At 42.0% G+C, this 17202-nt stretch overlaps 1 protein-coding gene across 1 annotated transcript in view; it reads left to right on the forward strand.

Annotated features, from left to right (window-relative positions):
- Positions 1-17202, forward strand: part of CTTNBP2 (cortactin binding protein 2) — a 192955-nt gene that overhangs the window by 140740 nt on the left and 35013 nt on the right. The window contains 4 exon segments of the mRNA XM_006122544.4: positions 2342-2428; positions 2509-2608; positions 10956-11108; positions 11396-11583. Of these exon segments, the coding sequence (XP_006122606.3) occupies positions 2342-2428; positions 2509-2608; positions 10956-11108; positions 11396-11583 (528 nt within the window).

A 17202-nucleotide genomic window follows, 5' to 3' on the forward strand; every position in this document is an offset into this window, starting at 1 on the left:
CCATTTGGTTTAAAAAAATAAAACATGTAGCAGTAAAATCATCATAGAGAACTGGATATATCTTTAATGTGTGCATTTAATAGTATCTGCTATTGATTATGAGACTTGCAAGACTGTGGATTAGAATTGATCCATTTTAGTTCTAGTGGTGAGCAGTTACTAAAGAAAGTATTCCCATTGATATCCATGGAAACTTGATAACTGCTCACCAATATAAATTAAGGGGTTTTTGTAAACTAACTTTATATAAATAATTCTGATGATTTATTATTGAATAGTCTTCTTACTGAAAATTTGATTGAATGCTTCTGGTCTATAATGACACAATATTATTGCTACAGGTTGAACCTCTCTAGTCTGCCACTCTTTGATCCAGCAATATTTGTGGTCTGGTATGATTTTAGTTAGCTCGAGGTCCTGGGTGTGGTCAAGTTTCCTGTGATCCCCTAAAGCTTGTTTATAGCCACCATTCCTGGCTCTCAGTGCTGTTTTCTATTTAGTTCTAACTTACCTGTAAATGTCTTCTAAGAGCCCAGTAAACATTGGAAGTGTTGATAATGCTACTAGACAATATTGACCTCCTGTGATTCAGCAAATTCTCTGGATCAGCACCAGTTAGGTCTTGAGGGTGCCAGACTAGAGAGATTCAACCTATAGTGAATAACTTGTCTAGCCATGCCAAATGTAGAACAGAAGATATTTGATGGGGGGTTGTTTAGGCTGCAACTTTATTATTCGATGTCTCTGACTACCTGGGAGATAGCAGTGTACAGTGCAGGTAACCCTATGTTTATTCCATAATTACCCAACAGGCTTTTACCAGCTATCTCTTTACCCACCCAGGTCCCTCCAACAAACCTATTGCAGGGACTTTTTTACCCTCACCCTCTCTGTAGGAAGGATAAAGTAGGCTATAAGACTAGGGAGTTGGCTCTCTGCTGTACCAACCACTTTCCCCTTTTCTTCCTCTTTTTGAGTCCTTTTCTAAGCCATTTATCCAGTCGCTGAATACCTTTCCTATGGAGTATCTGCACTGGACAGCCACCCAACACTTAAATAATGAGTTGCAACACATTGCCTACCACCCATCATATCATGCATAAATAGACCCTTCCCTGACACCTGCTTTGGGGAAACAGAAAAAAAACCCTCCTATACCCAAGCCAATATAGTGGTAAAGAAAAAATTCCTTCTTAGGCTCCCTAAAACAGGGGCAGATAGCATAATGCCCACACGAGATGTTGACCAAATCCAGTATTTTATCACATAATGGGGAGCCAGGTGCATCTTGCTTCAGCCTTGTTCTATGTAAAAAAGAAGACCAGAGGCGCCATACTGCCCCTTTTCAAACTTTGCATTCCTAAGGGTCAGCAACCATGTTGCCCCTTCTGCAGCAGTTTTCATTTCTCCCTTCACTAAGCCAGGCCAGCAAGCACTCCTTCGACTTAAAGGTGTAGGTCAGTTGTTATCAAAAACATTTCGACTCTCTTCATTCGTTGCATTTAGAATAATAATAAAGAGTGTGTGTATATATCATGTAGTATATATTTAATTATTCGACCACCTCTAAACAACTTTTATCAAATACAAAAAGAAATGTGCTGCTGAAATTGAAGTGATGTGTGGTAGGGATCTCGGTCTAGAGACCGTGAAGCCAAAGTAGCAAGATGGTTATAATGAAAATAAGTTCTTGGTTTTAAATGAGAGACTGATGAACTTAGATAACAGGTTGTAATTCTAAAACAGCTAGGGTTAAATACTTTTCACACTTAAAGCAGCTATTTCTTTGACTCTTCAGAATGCTTTTTATAATCCCAAAAGGTCAGATTAAATCAGCATAGCAATCAGGCTCTAAATATTAGAACATGGAATTCCTGTATTGTTAGTATAAATTATATAGTTAGGGTTTGAAGAGTAGTTTTTTGCCTCCACTTAAAAGAACTCTGACAAAAACTTAAAAATTGATGGGTTTTATAGAATCATTTGGGTTTGAAGGGTTCTCTTACGATTCTGCCCTCTTTCTGTCTTGGATTTGAGTGTTAACTGTAATGTGCCTCTAATGTCTGGGTTTGTCAAGTTCAACCATGGACAGGACAACAGAATATTTTTTCTCATAGCTTTATAAATTAAGAATGTGCCATGTCATTTCTGTACAAAAATTTGTCTTTAAAAGCTGCCGCACACCAATACTGCACATGTAGAACACTGTATTGTAAGCATATCAGTTTACTGATGGTGAATTGAAAAATGCCACACATCCAAAAGATTTTGTTTCTTTTATTTGGATTAAAAATATCCAGGTCTGTGAATATTCATGTAAGTTTACTTTGTTTATGTATAGGTTGAACAATACCGTAATGTCATCTTTCATGGTCCAGAAGGGAGTTTGCAAGACTACATAGCACATCAGATAGCTCTCTGTATGAAGGTATTAAACAAGCATACAGAATGAATAATTCTGGAAAAGAGCATATAAAGCTTCCCTAAATCTGTGAATTTTCAACACAGAAAAAGCAACTGGCTGCTGGATTCACCTGTGAAATAGTTAAGGTTGAAGTGGATGCTGATTTCTCCAAGGAGCAGCTTGCAGAATTATTTATCAATAATGGTAAGATTATTTCATCAGATCTGATTTTGATAAGTAGAAGTTTACTTCTATTGATGCTTTCTGAAGAGACATTAAAGTATGTTGGATAGCCTAGGGCACATTTTTAATAGAATTCTGAAAATCTCAGGTTCTGGTGAAAGAAAAAAGGGAAGATGGCAGTCCAAAAATGAGCTCTGTGTAAACTTTATGCCTTTTACATTAATGGGTTCTTACTTTTTTTTCCCTCCTATCCCTTTTCATGTTCCCTTGTGTTAGTGAACACTTCACTTGATTTCCAAGGTTTAGGCCTTTTAAACCAGGAATATAAGAACATTGCTACTTTATCATGCCTGCAGTCTGAATAAAGCACTTGATCCTCCAGTGCTGTCAGCATCTTGTGCAAACAATGAAAACTAGCTTTTAGAACTCCTAAAGAAGTTGAAAAAACACCATCATAGGTATTATTTTCTGGCAAAGCAAGGAAATTATATATATATATAGAGAGAGAGAGAGACAGACAGACAGACAGACAGACTAGATTAAAGAAAAAAATATAGATTATCCTAAATGAAATATTAGCAAGAGTAATTTTACTTTTCCAGTGTTGAAGTTTTGAATTTATACTTTGTACTTTTACTGTCTACTGGAAACTTTCACAGCAGCCATAAGAAATATGCCATTTTTCAGCTTCAGTTTATAAAAAGATAGGCTTCAGACTCTGTGAGTACGTCAGTGAATGACTCCAATCCTGGGAGAGCTGAATAAATATAATGTACCATTTCCATAGGATGACTTTTAGTCCCTTTTAAATCAGTGGGTTGTTAGTTTCTTCGTTCTACATAGCCTTTTTTTGAAACCCCAGATTATAGTGATACTTCATTATTTATTGCTCAAATATTATCGTTTTCTGTTTGATATGTGCTGTGTTAAATATTGAATGGATCCTATTTTCCATTTTATTGCATTCAATAGATCTGTATTTTGAATACTAGAATAGTGTTAATGCTCACATTATTTAATCTTAAAATAGCTTTAACTGAATGTGTCTTCCTTAATCTGTCCAGTACTTAACACTTCTCTTCATTGTGGTTAAAATGTCAAATGTTAGTGGCAGCCGTGGGCTTTCAGCACCTCTGAAAATTGGGTCTGTTCATTAGATATTTTAAATGTGGATTTAAGTGCCTAACCTTAGGCATCAATCTATGCATATTTTGTCTCATCGCTACAAACCAAAGTTAATTTTCCCATTGCTAGTCTATTATGAGATGCTTTTTAAAACCAAAATAAACAGTTATACAAGGATTGAAATATCCCACGATAGATATTTTGGAACTCCATACTTATTCTTGAAATGTTTCTGGTCAGTATGCTCTAACTATAATTTTGGGGTGACCAGTAAAGATTAAAAAAGAGAAAAGGCAAAGTAATGAAAGCTGATGAGGAAGGACTAACACTACATTTTGTAAAGAAACAGAGAGTCTAAGGAAGGTAGGGTACGTCTACACTACAACGTTAATTCGAACTAACTTAGTTCGAATTAGTTAATTCGAACTAAGCTAATTCGAACTAACGCATCTAGAACTAAAAACTAGTTCGAATTAGCGTTTTGCTAATTCGAACTAGCAAGTCCACATTGAGTGGACCCTGAACAGGGCTTAAGGATGGCCGGAAGCAGTGCCGGCAGGGCATCAGAGGAGGACTTAGAGCATGGAGATGCTGTCTCAGGCTAGCCGAGGGCTGCGCTTAAAGGGTCCCGACCCCCACCCCGGACAGACAGTTCTAAGGGGTGCCCCGCTTACAAAGCAGTCTTGGCTTGGATTGCCCGGAGTACCCACACTGGGCACATCACACCACTTGGCCATCAGCCCGGCTGCACTTGCCGCAGGCTGCCATCTGGGAGAGGGGGCAATCGGGGGGCTGCAGGAGAGCTTCCACCCCCAAAGCCCGCAGAGCCAACCCAGTCCTCCCCATCGGGGGCTCGTACCCCATTCCTCCCTCACCTCCTTCCACTTACCCTTCCCTAGCCCCCCTTCTTATTGATGTACAAAATAAAGATAACGTTTCTTCCAACATTGACTCTGTCTTTATTGAACAAAACTGGGGGAGACTGGGAAAAGGAGGTGGGAGAGGGGAAGAGAGAGGGTGGGAGAGGGGAGAGCAACTAACATGACCAGGGGTTGGGAACAGGTCCCAGATGAAGAGAGGCTACAGAGACTGGGACTGTTCAGCTTAGAAAAGAGGAGATGGAGCGGGGACAGGATAGAGGTCTCTAAAAGCAGGGGTTGGGTGGAGAGGGTGCATTCAGAAAAGTTCTTCCTGAGTTCCCATAAAGAAGGACTAGAGGACACCAAAGGAAAGGAATGGGTAGCAGGCTTCAAACTAGTAAGAGAAAGTTGTTCTTCAGAAAGCAAATAGTTAACCTGCGGAACTCCTTGCTGCAGGAGGCTGTGAAGGCTACAACTAGAACAGAGTTTAAAGGGAAGTGAGATCAAGTCATGGAGGTTGGGTCCATGGAGTAGTCTTAGCCAGGGGGTAGGAGTGGTGTCCCTGCCCAAAGTTTGTGGAAGGCTGGAGAGGGATGGCACGAGACAAATGGCTTGGTCACTGTCTTCGGTCCATCCCCTCCAGAGTCCCTAGGGTTGGCCGCTGTCGGCAGACAGGCTACTGGGCTAGATGGACCTTTGGTCTGACCCAGGATGGCCATTGTAAGCTCAGGGCTCAGGGTCGGGGGTCTCAGTGGACCCCCTTGATTTTCATGCACATCTGCTCCTGGGTGGCCAGGCTGGCAGCTCTCCTGCCCTAGCCGGCCACTTTCCTGTGCCTAGTGCGGAGATCGTGGACGAGGTCCACGATATCTGCACTAGCCCAGGAAGGTGCCCGCCTCTTGCGGTCCAGGGCAAGCTCCCGGGAGCCGCCAGCCTGGTCCCAGGAAGAGGGGGTGGGCTGGGGGTCATCGGGTGGGTGGCTCTGTGCCGTGCCAGGTGCAGGGTCTGCTGGCTGGGTGCTGGCAGGCTTGCACCTGGCACGGGCACCGTAGCCAGCCCGTGCCTCTTTAAGGGGTCCGGGGCCGGGAGGGGGGCATAGAGTTTCCCTGGTGTTGGCCAGAGTGGCCACCAGGGAAACCTGGGGAGGGCTAGCCTCCCACTAGTTCGAATTAGGGGGCTACACACCCCTTAATTCGAACTAGTAAGTTCGAACTAGGCTTAATCCTCGTAAAATGAGGTTTTCCTAGTTCGAACTAAGCGCTCCGCTAGTTCGATTCAAATTCGAACTAGCGGAGCGCTAGTTTAGCGGCTATGAATGTTAGTTCGAACTAACGTCCGTTAGTTCGAACTAACATTGTAGTGTAGACATACCCGAAGAGCATAAAAGAGGAATAACATTTGGGAAGTGGAGATAGAGGAGACATGTAATGGGAGTCTGCCTTGCTGTGTAAGGTTTCTTGTTTTGTTTTTAAAACAAGAAAAGAGAGAGACTTGGTGAGAAAAAACATGGAATAGACAAAAATTGGGGAGAATTAGAAGGAAATGAAGAAATAGTAAAGAAAAGAAAGAATACATTTAACATTTGGATTAGTTACATTTATTTTTTTAATATTTACATTATTAGTTACATTTATTTATTTTTCACGTCATTATATTTCTTGAGATAGAATCCTACAGCCTTCCTAGTTTGATAAGAAGGCAGATATTAGTACAATATTATTGATGAGACCCGGGAAAGATGCTGGTGGTTATTGTCACTGGCTAAATCTAATAAGATAAGGTTCTAAAAAATTGATGAAATAGGTAACATGTTTTTTTCCAATTTCAACCTTGTGATAAAAGTGTAGCATACAACTGCATTTCAGTGAGGGGGGGATTTTTATATTTATATTGGCAGAACTCTGATGTTACATTGGCAGAGTGATGATGATTTACACAAGCTGGAAATCTAGCCCATTATCGCTTTATTCAAAAACATTAAAAACACTAATAATTAGTTAGGGGTATGGAAAGCTGCCATATGGGGAGAGATTAGTATGAGATTTTCAGCTTGGAAAAGATATCATTAATGTATGATATGATAGAAGTCTAAACACCATTACTGGTGTGGAGATAGTAAATAAGGAAGTGTTGTTTACTCCTGACAACAAAAGAACCGTAAGGGTCACCAAATAAAATTAATAGGCAGCTGGTTTAAACAAACAAAAGGAAGTCATTCTTGACAAAAAGCATAGTTAACCGGTGGAACTCCTTGCCAGAGGAAGTTAAGGCCTATAGTATATCAGGGGAACGGACTTGATGGCCTTTCAAGGTTCCTTCCAGTCCTATGAATCAATGACAGGGCTTGAAAAAGAACCAGATAAATTGATGGAGGATAGGTCCATAAATACCCAAGATAGGCAGAGTATCCTTAGCCTCTACCAGTAGCTGAGAATAGGCAATGGAGAATGGATCACTTGATCATTACCTGTTCTGTTCAATTCCTCTGGGGTATCTGGCATTGGCCACTGTCAGAAGACAAGATACTTGGCTATATGGATCTTTGATCTGATGCAGTTCTTAAGTTCTGTGTTCGTATGCTCGTGCCTAATTGAGATTTTTGTCATGAATATAGTTCTTCACCTTTTGTACAGGATTTAAATATGTAATCATGTTGTGCATGAGATTATGTGAATTTATTCCCAATAACCCATGTGAATAATTATATATAAAGGTAAGAATCAGTGCTTTAATTGTCATAGCCACAGTGTCAGGTAATTTCTGAGCAGTATCACAGCTCTCATTAGCAGTGGTAAAACATAGATGTGAGAAAGGTAAATTGAATAAACTATGTAACTTACAAATTTTGTTCTCATGGACAATACATTATTATATATGTACAAAGGGACAGCTAGTTCAACATTATGCAGTAAAATACATGGATTTTTTAATATAATATCTTTCATAAAAATAGTCAGTGGTGCTAGAACCCTTTTAATAATGGGGGTGCTTACGTCTGTTTGTGTGCCTCTCCCTTTCCACCTCACCCCCAGAGCTGGGGCCAGGAGCAAGGCTATTTCTCTGGGAGGGGGACCTGGACAGAAGTAGGGGGGACAATGCTGGGGCCACAGCTAGGGAAGGACACAGGCAGGGACAGATGCAGAAGCGAAATCCCAAGTACAGGGCTGGCAGCCAAACCATGGCCCTGGGACCAGCAGTAGAGCCTTGAGTGTAGGTTGATAGCTGAGACGTTGGGCAGCTGAGATAGGGTGGCCGGTGGACCCCCAGAGAAGAGTTGGCAGTAGTGCCCCTGATATGGGGCTGGGAGCAGAACCCCTAGAGCAGGGCCAGCAGCCAAGACCATGTCTGGGGGGCCAGAAATGGAGGCCCAGGTGTAGGGCCGGGAGCAGAGTCCCATGTAAATCCTGGGGGGTGTTGCAACATCTCCACATACCTAGTTCTTGTGCTTATGTAAGTAGTATCCAAAAACATTTTGCAAAGTTACTACAAATAATACAGTAATGTTTAATGCACAAAGAGGAGTGATGGTGAACTGGGGATACGGAAATGCTGTCTCACTGTGCAAAAACAGATGATACTTGTGCCAACAATGACCAGATTGCCTGGAGAGGCAGAGGAGGCCTAAGTAAGTAGGTTGGGGATTAAAGAAAGACTTGGCCTGTGCTGTTTGGTGGAGTGAGTTTATGGAGTTTTAAAACAAGTGAACAGTTTTGAACTGGAGCTTGAAATTATTGGGGAGCCCATGGAGTTGTTTGAGGTTAGGGATAATGTGCTTCTGGATAGAAACCTTCCACACCTTCTGTAGCATGGAGAGCTAGGATTCAGAAAGGATCTAAAGAAAGCAGTGGCAGTGGTGAGAAGAGGTTAAGGCATGAGGATTTCAACAGAGGTAAAAAATGCAATATTTTAAGTGGATGATGTGAAGGTGATTAAACAAGTACTTTTGAAAACATGGACTAAGTAAGAGGAGAAAAATTTCAAATTATGATTGATAGATCACATACACTGTTCTCCTGGGCAGGATCATCCCAACATTAGGAAAAGCAATTTAGCAAAGTGGAAGCTAATTAAAAATGCACAGATAAAAGACTAACCTTCTGGCACATAATGGGGTGCTAAAGAACGGGCATGCCTTTATAGCCCTATGAACCCTAGTGTCCTGCCTTAGCAGCTGTTTAAGAGGCAAAGAACAAAGTTACAGGATGAATGGTTTATTCTGGACATGGAAATCAGTTAGAATAGTACAAAATTCCAAGGATCTGTACTACAACTGAGTTGATTTCATGAAATTTGCTCGTGATCTGGAAAAAAAAAAAAAAAGAACAAAGAGTGAAGTGGCAAAATTATGCTTGACACAGTTATTTAGTTTAGATGAGACTAAAGATTGTGAGAAACCTCAAAACAGCCAAAGAGCCAGATGATTAGCAGGTGAAATTCACTCTTAGACAATCAGTTTTATTATTTTATGCTTATATTGCAGTACAGGACAGACCTCCCTGGTCCAGTACAGATGAGGGATTTTGCCAGAAGGGAAAGGTTGAAATCAATGACCTCCTGAGGTCTTTTCCAACCCTATGATTCTGTTATTTTTGGCCCCCCTTCCACTGGCATCCCCAAGGCCTAGCCCAGCTGCTTGCTGGTACCTGCTGCTGGCCCCACCATCTTGCTGATCCCATTGGGCAGCCCAGCTGGGGCACGCCAGGCTCCCAGTCCCATCAGGCAGCTTGCTGCTGGCAGTCCACTGCCCTGCCAGCTGCAGGGCTCCCAGCTGCCAGCCCTCCACCAAGACTCTCTGGCCCTGGAACATCTGTGGCCTGCTGGACCATGGATATGCTGAACCAGAGATTCCTGGTTTAGAGTGGTTCAGTCTTGTAGTACATAGATGTACCACTCCTTCGGCTGTGCCTGCTGGAGCTGCAGTGACCAGGGACAGGCGCTTCTCATCTAACTCTAAGCTTCTATGGTGAGAGAGGGCTGGTGGTGTCCTCTCTCCCTGGTGCAGCCTGAATGCTGAACTTTTCATCCGTAGCCCCATCCTAGAGCAATGATTTAAATGAAGAAAAACAACAATTTATTTGAATTAAGTACCCAAGTAATGCTGAGTAAATCCTATAGTACAAACTATACTCTGCCCTGAAGTTAACCAATGGCAAACCAAGATTAGACAAGATGATGGATGGAATGTAATTGCATGTATACAATTTTTGTATATACTTGCAATATTTTTGGACATCATAGATAAACCGACATCTATCCCCAAGCTAGCTACTGTTAATTGGATGATTTCTTACAGGTACCATGTAAGTGGTGTATCTTGAGGAGGAATTTTAATGTGGAGAGAGTAGTGTCCTCAAGAATCAGTTCAGGAAAGGCAAGTTAACACAGTGGTGAAAAAAGAGTGTGAATTAAGAATCTGGAATAACCAGTATATCACTGCCTGGTATATTGGTGTAGGCTTTAAGGCACGCCAGAACAAGTAGGAACAAGCACATTTCCAAAGATCTTGGCTCACCATTGTTTCTTCTCTATCTCTGAAGCAGGGATCATTACATTAAGGGCATGGCTAAACTACATCCCTCTTTTGAAAGAGGGATGTCAATTAGACAGATCGAAATTGCAAATGAAGCCGGGATTTGAATTTCCTGTGCTTTATTTGCATAATGGCGGCTGCGCATTCTTTCGAAATTTTCAAGAGTGTTGTCTAGATGTGGTTCTTTTGGAAAAAAAAAAAAAAAAAACCCTTTTTCAAAAGGTCCTGTACTCCTCTGTGCCAGCCCTAGCTCTACTCCCTACTTTCCTCCCGCCCCCGGTCTGCACCAGCCCTGGCTCTCTCCCACCCCCTCCCCTGGCTGCCAGGGAGGACAGAGGCCACGCCAGCTCTGGCTCTACCCTGTCCCCTTCCCCCAGCTGTTGGGTAGGGCAGAGGCAGCACCAGCCTTGGCTCTCTTCCTCCTCATTCCCCTCCCCCCCATGACTGCCAGACAGGACTGAGGCAGCCCCAGCATCTACTCCCCTCCCTCCCTCACCCTGCCAGCCCTGGCTCACTTCTCCTGTCCGCCGGGTGGGCCAAGGTTGTGGTGCAGCAGTCTTGGCTCTTCCCGCTCCCCAAGCACCGATGAGGAGGGAGGCCGAGGATCAGCAGTCCCAGCTCCTAAGCACTGGGGAAAAGGGAGAGAAGAGGCAGGTGAGATGCAGAGACATGTGATGACGTGACTGTCATCCTGAAGGAAAATAGTTTAGAGAGAGAGAGAGAAAACACTAAATGTTGCATAACCCATTCAATTTGTACTATTTTCCTAGCATGTTAGTGCTAAATGTAATATTTATAAATAAAAAGTAGTTTGCAGAAGTAGCTGTTGATGGGTTCTCTTCTTTGGTTACAGCTTGTCTGGTCCCAGTGAAACAACTTTCTGCAAGCAAGAAAACCATTGTGATTCTAGAGAATCTGGAAAAAGCTTCATTATTTGATTTATTGGGAGACTTTCTGGCCCCTCTTGAGAATCGTAGTTCTGAAAACCCTTTCACTTTTCAAAAAGGTATTAAAAACAAAGTTGGGTAGAGAAATATTTTATTACAAAAATACCATTTTAATATAATGTGTGGAGAGTTTATTTAGAAACATAAGATTCTGTAGTTTTGATTTATATGTAATTTCAGACAGTCTGTTCTCAACTGCATGTGATAAATGTTAGTAATTTTTATTTGTAATTTAATTATGTTTGATTCTAATGAAAGTAATGCTGCTTGCTTTTAAAAGTCACTTATTTAGCTTGTTAGGAAAGCTTTGATTATTGCAGTAAAATGTCTTTTGGTTTATTTTTAGCAAATGGTATGTCTGATGCTTATTACTTTCATGAGAACTGCTTTCTAATGGGGACAATTGCAAAGTCTCATCTCCAAGGTTCTGACTTGCTGGTTCAGCAACATTTCCGCTGGGTTCAACTAAGGTGGGATGGGGAACCAATCCATGGCTTGCTTCAAAGATTTTTAAGAAGGAAAGTTATGAATAAGGTAAGAACCACTGGAACTGTCTTCAGTATGTAGTGTTCAGAATAAAGTGTTCAGTGCAGTTTCTGAAAGAATAGGCAGACACATTGTAAATTCTTCAGAAAAAGTGATCGTTTCATTTAAGAATTTTATGAGCATATAATATTATGATTATTCCACAATAAAACTTCACTAAAATAACCAGGTTACAGAATGTTAAAAATGAACAAAAGTCAGTTTGAAGGATAAATGTACCATGTCTGTTAATACATTTTGTTAACTAACTGGAATGATCTGTTTGACTGGCATAAAGGTTCAAGTCTGCCATAGAAAGTAAGGATAGTTGCTGTCACTTTGCAAATATGCTACATTAAAAATGTCTAATTGAAGGTGTTTATAATCCTGTAATTGTACAGGATAATAGAATATGAAGTAAAAATAAAAGCCTTGTCCCAAAGAATCTGCAATCTAAAGATGACACAGTTAAGTGCATCCCTCTGCTATGCTTAACAAAACAAAAGGGTTTTCAGAAGCAACTTGGAGAAAAGCTTAGCATATGTTGCAAAAAAAAGTTAATATTAGGGATGTTAAAATATGTATATTTGTGTAAACATGTACCTCCTGAAATTTTTGGCAGATACACAGGGAGGAGGTGACTTGTGAGCACTGGCTCCAGTTTCCCTAGTCTTGCTTGCAGATGATACCAAACTGCTCAAAATAGTTAAGACCAAAACAGCCTGAAAATCTTCAAAAAGATCTTACCAAACTAAGTGATTAGGAAACAAAATGGCAAATGAAATTTAATGTTGATAAATGTAAAGTAATGCACATTGGAAAAAATAATCCCAACTACAGGCAGTCCCCGGGTTACATGGATCCGACTTACATCGGATCCCTACTTACAAACGGGGTGAGGCAACCCCGCACTAGCTGCTTCCCCCCAGCAGACTAGGGAGACGTGAAGCTAGCGCCCACCCCAGCAGACCAGGGAGACACGGAGCGGCTTTTCTCAGCAGACACCTCAGCTTGAGAATAAAGGACTGAGGGAAGTAAGGTGTGGGAGAATAAAACTGAGCTCTGGAGAAATGTTTGGCTAGAGTTTCCCCTACATTATGTACCAGTTCCGACTTACATACAAATTCAACTTAAGAACAAACCTACTGTCCCTATCTTGTACGTAACCCAGGGACTGCCTGTATACATACAATATGATGGGGACTAATTTAGCTACAACTACTCGAGAGAGAGATCTTGGAGTCATTGTGGATAGTTCTGTGAAAACATCCACTCAGTGAGCAGCAGCAGTCAAAAAATCAAATAGAATATTAGGAATCATTAAAAAAGGGATAGAGAATAAAACATAAAATATCTTACTCTGTATAAAACCATGGTACACCTTTGATACAGAGGCAGTGGGGGGAGGGTTCTGCATATAACCAAGAGGGTTCACCCAGGCTCATTGGTTAACCATGTACTTGGCTACATGTTCACATCCCTAGTTAACCTTATTCTGAGATGTATTGGCAGGGGTGTTGTAAGCAAGGCACAATAAATTTGCTCTTCTGCTCTACTCCATGCTGATTGTATGTAGTTCTGGATTCCACATTTCAGGAAAAATATGGACTAATTAAAGAAAGTCCAGAGGAGACCATATATACATACATCATGATCTATGAGGGAAGACTGAAAAAAATTGGATTTGTTTAGGTTGGAGAAGAGAAGACACAACAGTTTTCAGGTGCATGAAAGGTTGTTAGAAGGAGAACAGAGACTTCATTTTTCTCCTAAATATCTGAGGATAGGACTAGAAGCAATGGGCTTTAATGGCTGTTTAGATTGGACATTAGGAAAAACTTCCTAACAGTCAGCTTTGTTAAACAATGGAATAAATTGCATTGTTGGAGATTTTTAAGAGCAGGTTAGAAAATATCTGTCAGGGATAGTCTAAATCAGGGATAAGCACATTTTATGGCTTGAGGGCTATATCAGAGTTCAGAAATTGAAGGGCCAAGTAGGGGAGGCTATGTCTCCCCAGCCAGGTGTGGCTTGGCCCCGCCCTCTATTAACCCCTGACTATTCTCTGTGGATCCTCACTCCCTATCCAGTGCTCCAGTCCCCTGTTCCATGCCCCTCAGGAAACTCCCAGCCCTTAGCTAACACTCCTCCCTGTCCTCTGCTCCTGCTCCCTACCTCCTCTCCAGTCCCCCCTGCTCCCCACCCCCACTGACTCATCTGAGATTATCCCATCCCCTGACCATGCCCTCCGGAGCACTAGAGCCGTGCTGTCCAGCTGGAGCTTCAGCTTCACCACCTGGTCAGAGCTCACAATCATGCCACCGAGTATCATGGCTGGTGACACAGTGAGTATGATGCCCATGTGCTGCGGGAGCTCAGGCTGCAGGAGAGGGGAGAAAGAATGGGAGGGCCTGGGGGTCTGTCAGGTGGAATGTGACCCATGGGCCATAATTTGCCCCTTTCTGGTCTAGATAATACTTAGTCCTGCCATGAGTACAAGGGACTGGAGTAGCTGAGAATTATGGGGGTTGGGAGGGAAGTGTGGTGAGAACAACTACAAAGGAAGATAAGGTTGGTAGCAGTGTTTCAGATAGCTTGAAGATCAAAAGTTCACCTAACTGACAGGGAATTCAGAAGACCTATTTTTCAACTCCTGGTTCAAGCTTTCTTGGCTGATCTTGGTTAAATCATTAGTCTTACCCAGGCCTGTCTCCGCTGTGTGGGGATCGATGCTGCAGCTATCAATCCACTGGCCATCGATTTATCGCATCTGCTTAAACATGATAAATTGATCTCTGGGTGTTTTCCTGTGGATGGCTATACTCCACCAGGATGAGAGGAGTACCAGCAATCCCCATCCTCGTGGAGTAGAGCAGCCCCCCGTCAACCTTACTGCATGTAATACGGCGCAATAAGTATGTTGACTGCAGCTATGCCATTTCTGTAGCTGAAGTCACATAGATGAGATCGGCAGTGGGGGTTCATGTAGACAAAGTCCCATTGTGCCTGGTTTTCCTATATCTGTTAAATAGGAATCATACCTCCCTCCCTCCCTCACAGGGTATGTCTACACTACCCCGCTAGTTCGAACTAGCGGGGTAATGTATGCATACCGCACTTGCTAATGAAGCCCGGGATTTGAATTTCCCGGGCTTCATTAGCATAAGCGGGGAGCCGCCATTTTTAAATCCCCGCTGCTTCGAACCCCGTGTAGCGCGGCTACACGGGGCTCGAACTAGGTAGTTCGGACTAGGGTCCTATTCCGAACTACCGTTACTCCTCGTGAAACGAGGTGTACTGGTAGTTCGGAATAGGCACCCTAGTCCGAACTACCTAGTTCGAGCCCCGTGTAGCCGCGCTACACGGGGTTCGAAGCAGCGGGGATTTAAAAATGGCGGCTCCCCGCTTATGCTAATGAAGCCCGGGAAATTCAAATCCCGGGCTTCATTAGCAAGTGCGGTATGCATACATTACCCTCCTAGTTCGAACTAGGAGGGTAGTGTAGACATACCCACAGAGGTGTTCTGAAGATAAAATCTATTAATGATTCTGAGACGATGTGGTGAGGAGATAAGGGTATGTCTACACTACCCCGCTAGTTCGAACTAGCGGGGTAATGTAGGCATACCGCAATTGCAAATGAAGCCCGGGATTTGAATTTCCCGGGCTTCATTTGCATAAGCCGGGTGCAGCCATTTTTAAATCCCGGCTGGTTTGAACCCCGTGCCGCGCGGCTACACGCGGCACGAACTAGATAGTTCGAACTAGGTTTCCTAGTACGAACTACCGTTACTCCTCATTCCACGAGGAGTAACGGTAGTTCGAACTAGGAAGCCTACTTCAAACTACCTAGTTCGTGCCGCGTGTAGCCGCGCTGCACGGGGTTCGAACCAGCCGGGATTTAAAAATGGCGGCACCCTGCTTATGCAAATGAAGCCCGGGAAATTCAAATCCCGGGCTTCATTTGCAATTGCAGTATGCCTACATTACCCTCCTATTTCAAAATAGGAGGGTAGTATAGACATACCCTGAGTTCCTAGATGGAGAAGCAATATTTATACAACTTTTACATTAGATATATCATTCTGATTCTAACAGTGGTGCTTATGGGATGCCATACTTGGTAAAACAACTTGTGCATAAAATTGACAAAAAAGCCAGAAATAGTTTCACTCCCCATTGTGGATTTCCTCAAAATACTTGTTTCAAAAGGTTAATTATTTCCAAATACTTTTTTCTGTGTGAATTTTGGTTTATTTTTATAAAATGCAACAGAACTCTTAGAATTTATTTTTATAAGTGAATTTCTGTGACTCTTTTAATCTGTGGATTAGAATTTAGTAGTGTATTTTCCCTTTTGCATCTGCCACTGATGATGAATATTACATATATGGAGAAAGTAAAGATAAGGGGTAAAATTATAAGAGGCTTGTAAGTCCTACTTTCAAGAATGTTATATGCTCCTAAGGACCAGATTTTTAAAGGAACATGTCCACATATTTAGGTTCCTGAATACCTTTAAAAATCTGTCCCACAGTGTCTCAATTTTGAAAATGTGTCCGATGTTCCTAAACCACATAGTAGTTAGTATTATACCCTCATTCATAAAACAGTCTTTAAGATTGGCTGCATGTTAGTTGGTTTGGCTGCAGGCTTTCAGATTATTCCTGGAGAAAGCCTAAGGACAAGTCTTACAGAGGTGACAAGTTTGGAGAGCAGGAACAGGCAATAGTCCAGAGAGAAAAGGGAAAAAACAGGCCCTTTAGAGGCAAGGGAAAGGAAATGGCTTTTCTTAGACAACTTTCATGTCAATAGCTGGCTTCAAGAGAACTCAGCTCTATTCATCACAAACTCTAAGCCTCACCAGTATCAGAGACCAAGTATTCTAATCTCATTTTCAGCAAACAACAACCCCTGAAGAGTTTGGCTTGCCTGTGACTATCAGTAGCCTGCCAGAATTAGCTTCTAAAAGGCTCCCCATCTGCTTCTGACTTTGGATGGTCACTGGTCAGATGGGGACCCCTTTCTTGACAACGTGGCTCATGATATAGCAGTGATCCTTAGTGCGTAGATGGTGCATATGCAGGTTGGGTATGCACTGCTCACTTTGTGGGATTTAGGATATTGTTCTTTGCCCCTAGCTTTAAAAATATATACTGTAATCAAAATTAATGCTATATGACAGTGTGCATATTTGTTCATGAAAACAAATTGCTAATATACTTCCCAGTTTCTGACCATTTCAAATTTTTTCTGATATTCTGTTTTAGCGAATGAATTAAAATAAAGCATCTGGTACAGCTCTGTTTAATTAATGGTCTTGGAAATATAGTGTTAAATGAATGGGAGTTTGTCACTGTCTTCAGTAAGTCAGTATTTTACCAATATCTTCACAGAAATTAGCAAATGATTTCTGCAAACATAGTTTTGGACCCCAGAGCTGTCTAGGAGTTAAATTTAAAAGAAAAGATTCTCTTTTGTGAAAATAATTCCTTTTTATCTACTGTCTCAAAACAAAAAGTACGCCTGGGTTAAAATATCTATTTTGGTTCTTCCAGATTCCCTGCTCTATCTCCATCCCTTCTGCATGAAATGCTCTTTATTTTCAATGAAAGCATCCCTAGAGGG

Source organism: Pelodiscus sinensis, chromosome 1 (assembly GCF_049634645.1).
Source record: "Pelodiscus sinensis isolate JC-2024 chromosome 1, ASM4963464v1, whole genome shotgun sequence".
Taxonomy (NCBI): domain Eukaryota; kingdom Metazoa; phylum Chordata; order Testudines; family Trionychidae; genus Pelodiscus; species Pelodiscus sinensis.